Here is a 17,500-nt window from a genome sequence, read left to right as displayed (position 1 = left end):
CTCTCCATCACACACTCTCCATCACACACTCTCCATCACACACACTCTTCATCACACTCTCCATCACACACTCTCCATCTCACACTCTCCATCGCACACTCTCCATCACACACACTTCATCTTTCCAAAAGATCATCTCTCAATGCTAATCAAACCAGCGATTAGGCTAACTGAGTAACCCATGCCGACTCGCAAAGCGCAAGTAACTTTGTGGGCGGATCCCGGCGGGATAAATGCCTCTTGCGCCTGGCGCAAATCTAAAAGGGGTTGGTCTGAAGTAGCTTCATTATTCATAGGTGTGGTTTGGGCGTAACGTGAAATAAACCAATCAGAGCGTCATCTCACATTCCCTTTAAGAGCAGGCGCGCTTGTTCTAAAGCGGATTCCTATTATAACGGCGGATTTGCCAGGCGCGCGCCAGGAGCGTTCACAGCCGAGGAGAGCAACGTTCTCGTCAGGGCCGTAAAACACAGAGAAGTGACATTGGGGATGGAGAAACCCACACAAATTAACTTCTGTTAAACAGGCGTATGATAATTTGGGTAAATGTGTAAGCTACATGCTTTTATAATAAATTGTCTATCTATCTATCTATCTATCTATCGTAATAATGTATGATTTGCAAAAATGAAAACTGCTGCTTAGATGAGAGAATCAACGTGTATGCTGTGCACACGCTACATTGATTATGGCCAAGCATGCGCGCTTAAAATAGCATGATGAACAACGCGCAACGCGCCACTGACTTTAGACTAGGTTTTTTCTGGTCAGTGGCGCAATTGTTTTATAGAACAGCAAAATAGCATGAGGGAAAGTTTGCGCCGGAACACGCCTCCTCTTTCCGCTGAACCGCCCCGGGGAGCGCAAGTGTATTTCTTAGTTAACCGACGTGCGTCTGTGGAGGGAAAAGTCCGCTTTGCGCGGGTGCAAAATAGGAATGATACATGCGTCAGTGTACTAAGTCATTTGCGTCGGGTGCAAGATAGGGCCCTCAGTGTGCAAGGGCCTTAATGCTGGATCTGTGTGTTCCTCAGGTTCAGGATGACGGGTGGAGGTTTGGCAGGGAGAGGCTCCAGTCCCTGCTAGATCCCTCATCTTCCTCATCCTCGTCTTCATCACCATGGCCAGTCACCTGGAGCTGCTGACGGAGCTGCAGAATCTGGATAAGGTGCCGAGTCTGGAGCGCCTCCGGGCCGCACAGAAGCGCCGCACGCAGCAGCTGAAGCGATGGGCCGTGTACGAGAAGGACATGCAGAACAAGAAGCGCCGGAACGACAAGCGGCGCGCACACGGCAGCGCGCAGGAGAGCCGCCGGAGGGTGTCGTTCGCCGCGAGTGTCGCGCTGCTGGAGGCGTCGGCGAGGAACGACCCCGGCGAAGGTGAGGCGCTTCAGTTCACCGCCGATATATTCAAACACACATTAAATGTTGTAGTGCAGATTATGTACAATTGCTGTTTACTGGGGAGTTAATGCAGACTACGCTTCAGAAGGATAAGGTATGTAGATACACATGAAGGGCACTCAAGTACAATCTTCATACACTTTAATTAATGTTACATACATGTATTGCTACAGAATGTACAAAATTACCACGTGTAACTGCAGGCTTTTCCAGACCGTAGTAACATATTTAAGTACTTGTGTAGTTCTCCGCTGTTTGACTGACGGCTGAAACACTGATTGATGGATTATGAGACATGATTGATTTCAGGAAGTTGTTCTGAATCTTTCAACTTTCCTTCTGATGTTCATTGATGTTTATTTGCTGCTGTAACTAGTAGTGAAGAGGAGGAGATGATCGCTTCATCTGACACACACACACACACACACACACACACACACACACACACTGGCTGAATTTACTGATGAAACTGACAGGATTTTAAAGCTGGGACTTTGTTTCGTATCAGAAGTATCCCAGATGATTGTGATTATGGGATGGAGGAGCGACAGAGAGTGTGTAGTGGAGTTCTGTTCATTCATCCACTGAAAACAGCCTCTAAAAGATCCATTCTGGGGTTTAAGGATCAGTTTCGGTTCATCAGAATTAGAATTAAGTAAAATTGCTCTAATGGATGAAAATATTGAACAGAAAGTTCATCAACCATCTGAGTTTATTTTCTAAAGTCCCCCTGTGGTAAAACTCCAGCTTTTAATGTTGTTTATGTGTCTATGTGGTGTTTTTAATACGCTTTAAGACACACCATGTGTAAGTTCATAAGTCGACAGCATTGCCGAGTATTTCCTCCTTAAAACTGCAGTGAACCAAAGACAGTCTCAAAAACACGGTTTGAAATCGCTGGTGTTTCTGACGTCACAAACGACCTTGTAACCAATCAGATCAACGTGTGATCGTCAACCAGTGGATCTCTGAGCTGAGTGAGTGAGTGGAGGCGGGGCTCATTTGCATATTCATAGAGCCGCGCATACTAAATGAGGTGAGGGTGTCGAGTTACATTCAAGATATTTTAAGGCATGAAGATCTTTTTTTAAAGGAAAAAATGTTTAAATATGTAATTTTGGTGATCAAAGATGAGCTTTAAGGGATTAAAGGAGAACTCCGGTGCAAAATGAACCTCGGGTGTAATAACACATTGGTACAGACTAAATCGTTCCCTGAGATTTGTTTTCATGATAATCGAATGCAAAGAGTTTTATCTCTAAAAACAGTTTAGCTTATAACGCTAGTATATTGGGCATCGAGTAAGCAAAAAGAGATCGCTAGTTAATACCATTAACAAGGCTCAAATTAGCCCCACACTAACACGGCAGCATAATGAGTGTCCTTACATGCAAACCGAAGCATTGAGAACTTTGTAAGTGTATAGACAGTTTAATAAGAAGATACTTTACACAGACAGTACAGTTAGCGCATACAGACAGGAGCCATCTTGGAAAACAGTCTCGATCAGTCAAACCACGCACACGGTGATTCGTGAGCTGAACTGTGACTTGGAATCTCATATGGTCCGTTGTTTCCGGAAGAAAGCACTGAGCGCATAAGAGAAGCACTGAAGGCAACATAGAAAATAAAAAAAATAAATATAATTTATCTTATCTTCAATATCTACACGTACTGTTCGCTCACCTTCGTGGTTCGATTGATCGAGACTGTTTTCCAAGATGGCTGCTGTCTGTATGCGCTAACTGTACTGTCTGTGTAAAGTATCTTCTTATTAAACTGTCTATACACTTACAAAGTTCTCAATGCTTCGGTTTGCATGTAAGGACACTCATTATGCTGCCGTGTTAGTGTGGGGCTAATTTGAGCCTTGTTAATGGTATTAACTAGCGATCTCTTTTTGCTTACTCGATGCCCAATATACTAGCGTTATAAGCTAAACTGTTTTTAGAGATAAAACTCTTTACATTCGATTATCATGAAAACAAATCTCAGGGAACGATTTAGTCTGTACCAATGTGTTATTACACCCGAGGTTCATTTTGCGCCGGAGTTCTCCTTTAACGATCGACTACAGGGCGACTTTAAAAGATCAACAGACAAAAAAAACATCTGGTCGCTGCAGAATAATTAATGGTACGGGTTTGTCTGGCGAACGGCGAGTGACCTTATAAAACGTGTTTATGTCTCTGCCAGTGATGTCGTGTGAAATCTGGTTTCCCTTCGACACGTCATTTAACAAGGCGCTAAAAAGAGGCCCTGATTTCTGTGTAAAAGCGTCTGAGCTTCTGCGGGCGAGAGCGAGTCCTTCCACGAGTGTGAGATAATGGGCGGAAGAAAGCCTGAACACTGGCAACCAGATGAGGAACATAGCCTGACAATCAGCTCGTTCTCCGGAGAAGTGAAGTGTGTGTGTGTGTGTGTGTGTGTGTGAGTGTGTGTGAGTGTGTGTGTGTGTGTGACTGCAGGAGTAGTAAAGTGTGTGTGTGTGTGTGTGTGTGTGTGTGTGTGTGTGAGTGTGTGCGACTGCAGGAGTAGTGAAGTGTGTGTGTGTGTGTGTGTGTGTGTGTGTGTGTGTGTGTGTGTGTGTGTGTGTGTGTGTGACTGCAGGAGTAGTGAAGTGTGTGTGTGTGACTGCAGGAGTAGTAAAGTGTGTGTGTGTGTATGTGTGTGTGTGTGTGTGTGTGTGTGTGTGTGTGTGTGTGTGTGTGTGTGACTGCAGGAGTAGTGAAGTGTGTGTGTGTGTGTGTGTGACTGCAGGAGTAGTAAAGTGTGTGTGTGTGTGTCTGTGTGTGTGTGTGTGTGACTGCAGGAGTAGTGAAGTGTGTGTGTGTGTGTGTGTGTGTGTGTGTGTGTGTGTGTGTGTGTGTGTGAGTGACTGCAGGAGTAGTGAAGTGTGTGTGTGTGTGTGTGTGACTGCAGGAGTTGTGAAGTGTGTGTGTGACTGCAGGAGTAGTGAAGTGTGTGTGTGTGTGTGTGTGTGTGTGTGTGTGTGTGTGTGTGTGTGTGTGTGTGTGTGTGTGTGTGTGTGTGTGTGTGTGTGTGTGTGTGACTGCAGGAGAAACACAGGCTGGATTTGCTTGCGCTTTAATCCCATCAGATTATCATGCAGCGTAATCTCATCTCGGCCTGTACGATTATGCTCTGCTATTTTTTGCCCAGACTAACATGTGATATATTGATTGATATATTGTGTTTCGACCTTCATTATGAACAGATACTAAACAAAGTTATTGTTTATTTTATTTTAAGTAAAGGAAATGCTTTTTTAATGTACTTTAGTCTCAGTTAATTATAATAACCTTGAATGTGTGTGTGTGTGTGTGTGAGATTATGCGTGTGTGTGAGAGTATGCGTGTGTGTGTGTGTGTGTGTGTGTGAGATTGTGTGTGTGTGTGTGTGTGTGTGTGTGTGTGTGTGTGTGTGTGTGTGTGTGTGTGTGTGTGTGTGTGTGTGTGTGTGATGAGGTTCATGTCTCTCGTCTACAGCTGTAGTTTATGGCGCTTCTTTACACACGAGCTTTAACTAAATATTTAGTCTGTGTAGTTGGAGCCGCTGGCATGAGTTTGAGCAGAGCTACTGATCATGATTGAGGTTTTGAGAGGATGTTCAGTAGTTTCCGTTTTATTTGGTTGTGCTGGTCGTGTAAGAGAAGCAGTCTGTGGGTTGTTTTGATGGTTATATTTTCTGGCTATTATATTTGATTAATTTTGACTCATTCCAAACTTTTCTCATATCATGAAACGATCTCTGATGTGACTGCGTTTCAGCCTCTGAGTGTTTACCAGTGCAAACTAATTCATTAATGAGGAGATAAAAGTTGTTGTCATCTGTCCGCCTCTCATATTTACTAATCACACGACGAGCCATAAAGCAGTTCATGACCTCAGAAATACTGTAGTAAATTCTGCTGACAGATTCATAAGTTATGGCGGGGCGATCTGGCCTAAAAAAAAATCACAGATTTTTTCACAAAAAATCCGATTTACGATTTAAATCGATTTTTTTCTCTCCCTACTTAAAATCAATCTGTAGATGACAAAGAAATTGTTCAAAACAAGTTTTAACTTTATTTTGTTTTGATATTCCCTTCTGGGATATTATCTGGATTAAAGTGCAATCAGAAACAACAAGCCAAAAAGACAAGAGGGCAGGCCCAGCCATTGTAAATAGTGTAAATGTAACATAACATAAAATGGGTGGATGGGGATGGGGGGGGTGTAAAAAAAAAAAACTTGCATCACAATGTTTATTGTGATTGTCAAATTATTTGGTAACTAAACATAATTTTATCAAGTTTATTAACTATGTAAACACAATGTTTACATGGTACAAAGACTGGTATGCTACTGTTTTTATTATTGCTTAACACAAATTTCACAATTTCAATTCAATTCTTGTGATTTGATTCGGATACTGATTCAATATCAATTCCTTTGGGTAAATATTAGGTGCAGTAGATAGCCTACCTTAATGTGTTATGTTAATTGTTCTCCAAAAATAAATCACCTAATGCTGTAAACCCTGTCAGCTGGTATTATTAAAGGTTAAAACTAACTCTAATTAAATATAATGTGTTTTTATAATAACAAACAACGTTATAATATTTTAATGCTATAGGTAAAAATATAATAAATGTGTAATATAGTTATCATATTTAGCAAAATACTCCTCTCTATAGCAATTATTTTAAGTCCGACTAACGTGTGTGCTATGGGTCATTAAAAGGCATCCTGAGGTAAATGTAACGTGACGTGACGTATGTTCTCCAGCTGCTTTATGGACATCTTTCCGCGGTTGAAAAACACTGATCGATCGATTTCATTACATTTGGGTAAGTTAGTAGTGAAGAGTAACAGATGATCGGTTCACGCGCCGCTTGAACTGAGATCTGTCAGCGATCTTTCACGTCACATTTACAAGCGCCAAACGGTGTTTATTGTTTGAATTTCGTAATAAAATTGACCGAATCTGAGAGCTGAGAATCTGTTTCATATCAATATAACCTGCTCTGTCTAGTCTGTCGGTGTCAGTGTCCTCTTGATCTTTGCTTCGCGATGTTTCTCTGCGTGAGATAATGCACGTGTGTGTGAGAGCGTGTAAACAGTGAACTCGTGAGAGTTGGCGGCCCTGCAGATTCAGTTTGTAAATGTTTTCGGCGGCTGTGCTTCTGCTGCGATTCGATTTATCGCCCAGCCCTAGTTTAAGTCTTTGGTGTGTGTGTGTGTGTGTGTGTGATGAGTTCCAGGTCTGATCCGGATCCGTGTGTGTGTGTGTGTGTGTGTGTGTGTGTGTGTGTGAGACGAGTTCCAGGTCTGATCCGGATCCGTGTGTGTGTGTGTGTTTGTGAGACGAGTTCCAGGTCTGATCCGGATCCGTGTGTGTGTGTGTGTGTGTGTGTGAGACGAGTTCCAGGTCTGATCCGGATCCGTGTGTGTGTGTGTGTGTGATGAGTTCCAGGTCTGATCCGGATCCGTGTGTGTGTGTGTGTGTGTGTGATGAGTTCCAGGTCTGATCCGGATCCGTGTGTGTGTGTGAGACGAGTTCCAGGTCTGATCCGGATCCGTGTGTGTGTGTGTGTGTGTGTGTGTGTGTGTGTGTGTGTGTGATGAGTTCCAGGTCTGATCCGGATCCGTGTGTGTGTGTGTGTGTGTGTGTGTGTGTGTGTGTGATGAGTTCCAGGTCTGATCCGGATCCGTGTGTGTGTGTGAGACGAGTTCCAGGTCTGATCCGGATCCGTGTGTGTGTGTGTGTGTGTGTGTGTGTGTGATGAGTTCCAGGTCTGATCCGGATCCGTGTGTGTGTGTGTGTGTGTGTGTGTGTGTGTGTGTGTGTGTGTGTGTGATGAGTTCCAGGTCTGATCCGGATCCGTGTGTGTGTGTGAGACGAGTTCCAGTTCTGATCCGGATCCGTGTGTGTGTGTGTGCGTGTGTGTGTGACGAGTTCCAGGTCTGATCCGGATCCGTGTGTGTGTGTGTGTGTGTGTGTGTGTGATGAGTTCCAGGTCTGATCCGGATCCGTGTGTGTGTGTGTGTGTGTGTGATGAGTTCCAGGTCTGATAGATCCGTCTGTTTCACAGATGAACTTCCTCCCACTCTTCCTACGAGTTTACTAACAAACACTCGCTGTGAGAGTCTGCTGACAGACTGTGTGTGTGTGTGTGTGTGTGTGTGTGTGTGTGTGTGTGTGTGTGTCACAGCAGTGCTCATTAAGTCTGCATTAGGTCACTCATTCACATCTCACTGTCTTTGTTCCAGATGCACATTAACATTCCTTGGCGCTCGAGAACGTTCTGTGGGAACTCTGCTGTGTGTGTGTGTGTGTGTGTGTGTGTGTGTGTGTGTGGAAGCTCGGGTTTAAGATGATAACAATTCAGTTCATGAATATTAATTAGCTGCATTTATGCATGTTCTGCTGATGATGTGAGGGATGGAGACCTGTGTGAAACTCATCGCCGTGTCTGTTGTGGTGTGTGTGTGTGTGTGTGTGTGTGTTCATGAGTTCTGCTCTGACTGTCTCTGAGATTTTTTTCAGCTGTTTTATGGTCCAGCAGGTGAAAATCATATGCATTGAATTCCTATTAAGCTGAGGATGCAGAGCACTGTGTGTGTGTGTGAGAGAGAGAGAGACAGAATGTGTGTGTGTGTGTGTGTGTACATTGCAGAAGGTAATAAGATCTGACAAGATTTCAAAAGGCACTTTACTGTGTTTTGATGTTTATATTGCTGTTCCTCCAGTCTCTATTAATTGCGGCATATCTCTCTCTCTCTCTCTCTCTGTGTGTGTGTGTGTGTGTGTGTGTGTGAGAGAGAGTGTGTGTGTTTGTGTACATTAGATGAGCTTGTAGTTTAGTAAGCAAAATCCACTCACTGCCTACTCAGCAACACTATATACACTCATACATCCTTATGCAAGCCTTCAGTGTGTGCGTGCGTGCGTACGTGCGTGCGTACGTGTGTGTGTGTGCGTCCGTGCATGTGAGTGTTTGTGTGCGTGCGTGTGTTTGACTGTGTGTGTGTGTGTGTGTGTGTGTGTGTGTGTTTGAGCGTGTGTGTGCGTGAGTAGGTGTGTGTGTGTGTGTTTAAGCGTGTGTGTGTGTGTGTGAGCATGTGTGCGTGTGAGCATGTGTGTGTGTGTGTGTTTGAGCACGTGTGTGTGTGTGTGTATGTGTTTGAGCGTGTGTGTGTGTGTGTTTGAGCACGTGTGTGTGTTTGAGCGTGTGTGTGTGTTTGAGCATGTGTGTGTGTGTGTGTGTTTAAGCGTGTGTGTGTGTGTGTGAGCATGTGTGTGTGCGTGTGAGCACGTGTGTGTGTGTGTGTATGTCTTTGAGCACGTGTGTGTGTGTTTGAGCGTGTGTGTGTGTGTTTGAGCATGTGTGTGTGTGTGTGTGTTTGAGCGTGTATGTGTGTGTGTGTGTCTGAGCGTGTGTGTGTGTTTGAGCATGTGTGTGTGTGTGTGTTTGAGCGTGTGTGTGTGTGTGTGTGTGTGTGTGTGTGTGTGTGTGTTTGAGCATGTGTGTGTGTGTGTTTGAGCGTGTGTGTGTGTGTGTGTGTTTGAGCGTGTATGTGTGTGTGTGTGTCTGAGCGTGTGTGTGTGTTTGAGCATGTGTGTGTGTGTGTGTTTGAGCGTGTGTGTGTGTGTGTGTGTGTGTGTGTGTGTGTTTGAGTATGTGTGTGTGTGTGTTTGAGCGTGTGTGTGTGTTTGAGCATGTGTGTGTGTGTGTGTGTGTTTGAGCGTGTGTGTGTGTGTGTGTTTGAGCATGTGTGTGTGTGTGTGTGTGTGTGTGTGTGTGTGCGTGTGATCAGGGATGTGGATTTTGGGAGTGGGATTAAATGTTTGGGATTCTTCAGTAATTGCTCGTTCCGGCTCCACCAGAGATCACATGATAACGTCTCATTATGATTATGATTATGATGGCAGCAGTGATTCCCATGGGTTCGAGTGCGTCACATTCCTGTACTAGAGTACTCTAATATCATCCGTATTTATCAAATAGTTATTTCTCCTAGAAATTCATATTCATATTGTTCTATAATATTATATATAATAACTTGTATTGGTATATAATATAGATATATTATATATAATAAAATTGTTTATATTCGTCATTAATATATTATATATTATTTTAAAATGGTAAATATTGTTCTATAATATATATATAATAACATTAAAAATGATTTATATTGGTCTATCATAGTATATAATATAAAGATGTGCTTTGTTTTGGATGAACATTTAAATTTCATTTGATTATTTTGCTTTTGGACACTAAAATTAAAGATAATATTATTAAAATAGTCAAACTAATATGATAATGCAGATCAATTCTGAACTATCTGCATTATGAATGATGGGATGAGTTACATTCTCTCATATCTGTGAGTTCTTCCTCGTCTCCACTTGTCGTGCCCTGCTCTGTTTCTTCATATCTCTCATGTCCATCACGTTATTTATAGAAATATAAGTGTTTTATTAACACTTCTCATGTAATAAATATTTGGGAGGATCTGATCAGTGATTCCCTCTGAAGGATGATGGCCCCTCTGTAGTGCACTAGATCTTCATTCTCACTGTGCTCTAGTGTTCTAGTGTCGTTCACCTGTGATGTCATGTTGTGATGTCATGTCATGTTGTGATGTCATGTTGTGATGTCATGTCATGATGTCATGTGTTGTCGTGATGTGATGTCATGTTGTGATGTCATGTCATGTTGTGATGTCATGTGTTGTCGTGATGTGATGTCGTGTTGTGATGTCTTGTTGTGATGTCATGTGTTGTCATGTGTTGTGATGTCATGTGATGTTATGTCATGTTGGGATATCATCTGTTGTGATGTTATGTCATGTGATGTGATGTTGTCATGTGATGTAATGTCATGTGATGTCATATAATGTCATGTGATGTAATGTCATGTGATGTTATGTCATGTGATGTGATGTAATGTCATGTAATCTCATGTGATGTAATGTCATGTGATGTAATGTCATGTGATGTCATGTTATGTCATGTGATGTAATGTGATGTGATGTCATGTTGTGTCATGTTATGTCATGTGATGTTATGTCATGTTGTGTCATGTTATGTCATGTGATGTCATATGATGTCATGTCATGTGATGTCATATAATGTCATGTGATGTAATGTCATGTGATGTCATGTTATGTCATGTGATGTGATGTAATGTCATGTGATGTAATGTGATGTGATGTAATGTCATGTGATGTTATGTGATGTGATGTCATGTGATGTAATGTTATGTGATGTGATGTAATGTAATGTCATGTTGTGTCATGTTATGTCATGTGATGTCATGTGATGTTATGTCATGTGATGTCATATAATGTCATGTGATGTAATGTCATGTGATGTCATGTTATGTCATGTGATGTGATGTGATGTCATGTGATGTAATGTGATGTGATGTAATGTCATGTGATGTTATGTCATGTGATGTGATGTCATGTGATGTAATGTTATGTGATGTGATGTAATGTAATGTCATGTTGTCATGTTATGTCATGTGATGTCATGTGATGTTATGTCATGTGATGTCATGTGATGTCATGTTATGTCATGTGATGTCATGTGATGTGATGTCATGTTATGTCATGTGATGTCATGTTGTGTCATGTTATGTCATGTGATGTCATGTGATGTTATGTCATGTGATGTCATGTGATGTCATGTTATGTCATTTGATGTGATGTCATGTGATGTGATGTTATGTCATGTGATGTGATGTCATGTCATGTGATGTCATGTGATGTGAGAGGACAGAACGTCTCGTCGGCTCTGAGACACTTTTACCGTTTGAAGACCTCAACAGAGCGGGTCGGTCGACACACTTTACAGCTTTTAACACACTTCATGAATTATAAATGAAGCTCCAGACTGCAGACGAGTGTGAAGGAGGGAAGAGGAATGTTTATTCCTTTAATCCGTTTATGGACGGTTTCCAGAGGAGTTTCCCGCTGTTTGGAAAGTGTCGTTAGAAGAGGGTCATTAACAGAACGTCTTTTACACTCAGTTTGTGAAAACAAACCAAATGCTGCTTACAGTCGCTGTATTTTTAAATTTGGAATATAAAGCAGCGTTTCTTTCCTATGAAAGCTTATTTCCGCCACACAATAAAACATTTAAAAAGATAAATGCGACTTTTTTTATCATAATTGCAAGTTTACATCTCGCAACTCTGACTTTATAACTCACAATTGCAACTTTATAACATGCAATTCTGATATAAAAAGTCTGAATTGTGAGATAAAAAGTCGCAAATTACCTTTTTTTATTTTTCATTCTGTGGCAGAAACAAGCTTCCAAAATATTTCTGTTCAAGAGAACAATATCTTAAAAAATGTATGAAAGCTTGTTTCCGCCACTTTGCGACTTTTTCATCCCACATTTCTCACTTGTTTTCTCGCAATTGAAAGTTTTATCACAGTTCTGAGAAAAGAAGTGCGTGGCAGAAACAAAATGGGAGCAAAATATCAGTATATTTTTGTCTTGTTTTCCTGCACAAACATTCATAGTAAACCTTTTTGAGTGTGTTTGTAATGGCATTGTTTTTAATGGATGTGTTTCTGCTAGTTATTGCTGTGGGCGAGTTTATCGGTATCTAGTGTCAGTATCGCACCACACATCATGTTTGCTGGGTTACATGGTTATGATGTGAGCAGAAAGATCAGATATGAGGGTTTGTAAGTTACAGTCGAACCAAATATCATTCAGACTCCAGATATCATTTTTAATATTGTTTCACTAGTGTGATCAGGACACTGTGTGAAACATTAATGTGAGTGAGGATCGCAAAATAAAGTAAACTGTGACATATTAGACCCAAATATTCTTCATACAGTGACTACCTGTGACATTAATAACAATCTGGGACCAAATATTATCCGGCCACTGTGAGCTGATCATGTTTTCTACAACATGAAGCATTGCTTGGTCACTGGTTGAGCTAAACTGGTATTATCTAATTGTGTAGTTAAATTTAACAGCTGACAGATATTCAACATAATTCATGTGTGAGAGTCTAACAGAAGGACGGACAAAACCAGTCAAATATCCACTGAGTTCTGCTCATATTTATCACCGTTTCCTAAACTATAGCGAATAAACTGATAATGTGAGAAATGTTGGAGTGTCTGAGTAATGCTGGTTCGACTGTATTCTGCCAGTGTCAGATTCCTCACTGATCGTTACTGATCCTTTAATTAATATCAGACGCTTTCGTGATGAGCATTAATCTGAATATCTGCTATCATAATCATCATCATCATCAGTGTAATGAAGCTCAGTTACTGACAGCTTATTACACCAGTGAACAAACAGTGTTTTACTCGTTATCAACCCGACTGCTGCTTAATTATGTCCTTAATATACTTCTTTTTATTTAATAACACATTAAATATTAATTTGTAATGCAGCTATTGAAGCATTTCTCCATGAAGATCTGAATTATTAAAGTCAACGGTCAGTAATAAAATCAAAGTAACAAATTCAAATAAAATGCATGTAACAAAACGAAGCGAAACCATTCACTTTAATATTTAAATAATGTAACGACACATTGCCATGGTATATGCTTCTCTAATATGGGTTATTAATCACATGACATGCATGTAAACAAATTCAATATTTCATGTTTTCAGTGCGTGTTTTATTTATTTTAATTTGTATGGCTTATTGAATTATTAGCTCTCAATACCCAGTTTTCTGGATTTTTTTTATTCATTGTATAGGTTGTAATTTTTACATTAAACATGCAAAAGTTCTGATATTATCTTTGTTTCATTTTAACATGACGTTCTATATCCACTTTATTTAGTACATTTAAATTACATTGCAGATAAACGCTGAAAGTGTCGGACATTGACGTGGCTGTTGTGTAGATTAAATTATCAATAATGCGCTTTCAATTTGTGCTAACAGCTTATTGACTCGAGCAAATAAACATTTCTCATTATCATGATCTCTCTCACTGCACATATTCATATGAACTCAGTTATTATAGTGAAAGTCCCCCTGTAGTCGATCATTAATCCCTTAAAGCTCATCTCTGATCACCAAAATTACATATTTAAATGTTTAAAATATCTTGAATGTAACTCGACACCCTCGCCTCATTTAGTATGCGCGGTTCTATGAATATGCAAATGAGCCCCGCCTCCACGCACTCCCTCAGCTCAGAGATCCACTGGTTGACGATCACACGTTGATCTGATTGGTTACAAGGTCGTTTGTGACGTCAGAAACACCAGCGATTTCAAACCGTGTTTTTGAGACTGTCTTTGGTTCACTGCAGTTTTAAGGAGGAAATACTCAGTCGACTAAAGCTAAACCCGTAAAAGAAATGTTGTTACTTGAAATGGAATAAACTTCCACTGGAATTGTCTGGTGCTGTGGACATAAGAAGCGTTTTTATGATCGAGTCTGTAGAGAATGTGAAGTCATTAAAGCCCACTAGAGGTCCTGACACGAGCCCACACACAGGCGTCCTGGAATCTGCCCGTTCATCATCATCATCATCATCACACACTGATAACACACTTCCTGTCTCTCTCTGTAATGGAGTGTGTGTGTTGTATCTCGTCTGCTGCTCCTCCCTGCGCCGGAATGCAGCGAAAACACCAGAGAATCAGTTTACCAGTGTAAACAGAACACCAGTGTGTGTGTGTGTGTGTGTGTGCTTGAGTGTGTGTGTGTGTGTGTGTGTGCTTGAGTGTGTGTGTGTGTGTTTGAGTATGTTTGTGTTTGAGTGTGTGTGTGTTTGAGTATGTGTGTGTTCGAGTGTGTGTGTTTGAGTATGTGTGTGTTTGAGTATGTGTGTGTTTGAGTATGTTTGTGTTTGAGTATGTTTGTGTTTGAGTGTGTCTGTCTGTGTGTTTGAGTATGTTTGTGTTTGAGTGTGTGTGTGAGTGTGTGTGTGTGTTTGAGTATGTGAGTGTGTGTGTGTTTGTGTTTGAGTGAGTGTGTGTTTGAGCAGTGGCGTAACTATCGGTAAGCAGGGTACGCGGTTGCTTACGGGCCCGGACCAATCAGGGGCCCGCTTGACTGGAAGATATTGATTGACAGCCGGGGCCCCCTATCGCATATTACTACTTTTAGTTTGATCTCATTTTACTTTATCACGATTTTGTTTTAAATAAATAATGACAACAACATATTTTACAGATCATTAAATACATGTGTGAAACGAACAATCATGGATTTTGGTGTAATTTGTTTTGAGCTGCGACTGGGGAATCCCCGGGTCGGCTGTTTAACGTTACACGCGCGCGCCACTTCATGCGTTTTCTCAGATCGGATAGCTACTGATTTATCAAAACGATTCCATTTACAGCTGGTCACATAAATGTGTTTTTGCAAAACAGATATAAATCCGATCTTCAATTTCCGCGCTATATGCAGATTTAATAGAGTTCACGTCACCGAAAGCAACAGATAAGCTGCATATTGATCATCAGCTAAAATTTCTAAATCGAAGACCTTAATTAGAGAGAGCGGCAACCAGGGGCGGCCTTACCTATGTTTCACCCGTTTCAATTGAAACGGGCCCCGCCCTCCAAGGGGGCCCCAACAGACCAGCAAAATCCCATTCATTTTCTCCGTAGGATATTGATTTTCAGCCATAATGTCTAAACCATTCAAGGTAGATTGACCACGAGCTACGAGGTTGTGAAATGAAAGTTTCTGCTCCTTTAAAAGCCACAAGCTATGAAATCAACCTTGTTATTTGCAAAACACTGACGTCTGATTGGTAGAACTCGCGGTTACCACTCCCGCGAACGGCTTAAGCGATCTGAATAATATCGGTAGTTTATGTATTTATACTTGTGCCTTTTTTGCCGTTAGGTTAAAATGTTATTTTGAGCAGAAAAAGAATTTTAAGAGGAAATGAAACTGAAAAACGAAAGATATCGGACAACAAAAGAAAAGCTTTATTCAGTCTACCAAAAGTGAAGTTACCCTGCGTGAAAGGGCGAGGCTTATTCCATGATATATAAGTTAATTGTATATAGTTTTAATCGAATAAGGTTGGATTATTTCTATGTTAAGCTGCCTGTTCATGAAGCTGAAAGAGCACGTAATAAAATAATGTACCATTGATGCAAACCAACAGGAATATTGCTTTTTCTGCTCTATTATGTTTATGTTTTATGTAGGGCCCCATATTAGTTATTGAAACGGGCCCCCAGATGCTTAAGGCCGCCACTGGCGGCAACAGTACTGGTAAGATCATTTCGTTTCTTTACTTTTAATGAAGATGATTGTGTGTTAAGCGAGCGTCTGCGACTTACTTTCACTTTGATTTGCGATAGTTTGTGCGTTGGCTTGATGAAGAGATGCTCATCTGCGGTGATGCGTGTTGTTGCAGAAGCGTCGTCATATCTGACTATGACATATAGCTTATAACACGCTCTCACACGTTTATTTTTTTAGCATTTTTAGAGGAGTAAAATTGACATATGTGGTTTCAACAACCAGATGCATTTACACTTGTCCAGTGTCGTCTGGAATGCGGCCCAGACCTCCTCCTGAAGTGGTTTGAGCGACCGGATTCAAATCCGTCTCGAATGCGTTTGGAAGGGAATTTACACCTGGTCTTTTCACGATCGGATAGCTATACGATCACAGAAAAAGCATGAAGTGGCCAGGTGTAAACAGTTCCTTGCGTATTGCATGCAAAAGCCTACTCGTGGACATTGCGTCATCACGTTACTGTTGTAACGTTAGTAGGGGGCCCGCCTTGATAATCCTGCATAAGGGCCCGGTGTTGGCTCGTTACGCCACTGTGTTTGAGTGTGTGTGTGTTTGAGTATGTTTGTGTTTGAGTATGTGTGTGTTTGAGTATGTTTGTGTTTGAGTATGTTTGTGTTTGAGTATGTGTGTGTTTGAGTATGTTTGTGTTTGAGTGTGTGAGTTTGTGTGTGTTTGTGTTTGAGTGTGTGTGTGTTTGAGTATGTTTGTGTTTGAGTGTGTGTGTGTTTGAGTATGTTTGTGTTTGAGTATGTGTGTGTTTGAGTATGTTTGTGTTTGAGTATGTTTGTGTTTGAGTATGTTTGTGTTTGAGTGTGTGAGTTTGTGTGTGTTTGTGTTTGAGTGTGTGTGTGTTTGAGTATGTTTGTGTTTGAGTGTGTGTGTGTTTGAGTATGTTTGTGTTTGAGTATGTGTGTGTTTGAGTATGTTTGTGTTTGAGTATGTGTGTGTTTGAGTATGTTTGTGTTTGAGTATGTTTGTGTTTGAGTATGTTTGTGTTTGAGTGTGTGTGTGTTTGAGTATGTTTGTGTTTGAGTATGTTTGTGTTTGAGTATGTTTGTGTTTGAGTGTGTGAGTTTGTGTGTGTTTGTGTTTGAGTGTGTGTGTGTTTGAGTATGTTTGTGTTTGAGTGTGTGTGTGTTTGAGTATGTTTGTGTTTGAGTATGTTTGTGTTTGAGTGTGTGTGTGTTTGAGTATGTTTGTGTTTGAGTGTGTGTGTGTTTGAGTATGTTTGTGTTTGAGTGTGTGTGTGTTTGAGTATGTTTGTGTTTGAGTGTGTGTGTGTTTGAGTATGTTTGTGTTTGAGTATGTTTGTGTTTGAGTGTGTGTGTGTTTGAGTATGTTTGTGTTTGAGTGTGTGAGTTTGTGTGTGTTTGTGTTTGAGTGTGTGTGTGTTTGAGTATGTTTGTGTTTGAGTGTGTGTGTGTTTGAGTATGTTTGTGTTTGAGTATGTGTGTGTTTGAGTATGTTTGTGTTTGAGTATGTTTGTGTTTGAGTATGTGTGTGTTTGAGTATGTTTGTGTTTGAGTGTGTGAGTTTGTGTGTGTTTGTGTTTGAGTGTGTGTGTGTTTGAGTATGTTTGTGTTTGAGTGTGTGTGTGTTTGAGTATGTTTGTGTTTGAGTATGTGTGTGTTTGAGTATGTTTGTGTTTGAGTATGTTTGTGTTTGAGTATGTGTGTGTTTGAGTATGTTTGTGTTTGAGTGTGTGAGTTTGTGTGTGTTTGTGTTTGAGTGTGTGTGTGTTTGAGTATGTTTGTGTTTGAGTGTGTGTGTGTTTGAGTATGTTTGTGTTTGAGTATGTTTGTGTTTGAGTGTGTGTGTGTTTGAGTATG

The 17,500-nt window shown here is 40.9% G+C and overlaps 1 protein-coding gene across 1 annotated transcript in view; it reads left to right on the top strand.

Annotated features, from left to right (window-relative positions):
• ppp1r16b (protein phosphatase 1, regulatory subunit 16B) overlaps positions 1-17,500 on the top strand; it is a 70,667-nt gene that overhangs the window by 26,379 nt on the left and 26,788 nt on the right. Inside the window, exon 2 of the mRNA XM_056240288.1 lies at positions 1,035-1,379. Within this exon, the coding sequence (XP_056096263.1) occupies positions 1,121-1,379 (259 nt within the window). The 5' untranslated portion in view covers positions 1,035-1,120. The remainder of the gene's footprint in view (positions 1-1,034; positions 1,380-17,500) is intronic.

This window comes from Rhinichthys klamathensis, unplaced genomic scaffold (genome assembly GCF_029890125.1).
Source record: "Rhinichthys klamathensis goyatoka isolate OS25496 unplaced genomic scaffold, OSU_Roscu_1.1 h1tg000586l_1, whole genome shotgun sequence".
NCBI classification, from domain to species: Eukaryota; Metazoa; Chordata; class Actinopteri; order Cypriniformes; family Leuciscidae; genus Rhinichthys; species Rhinichthys klamathensis.
Note: the sequence above shows the minus strand (reverse complement) of the source record. Positions and strands in the feature narration are given on the sequence as shown.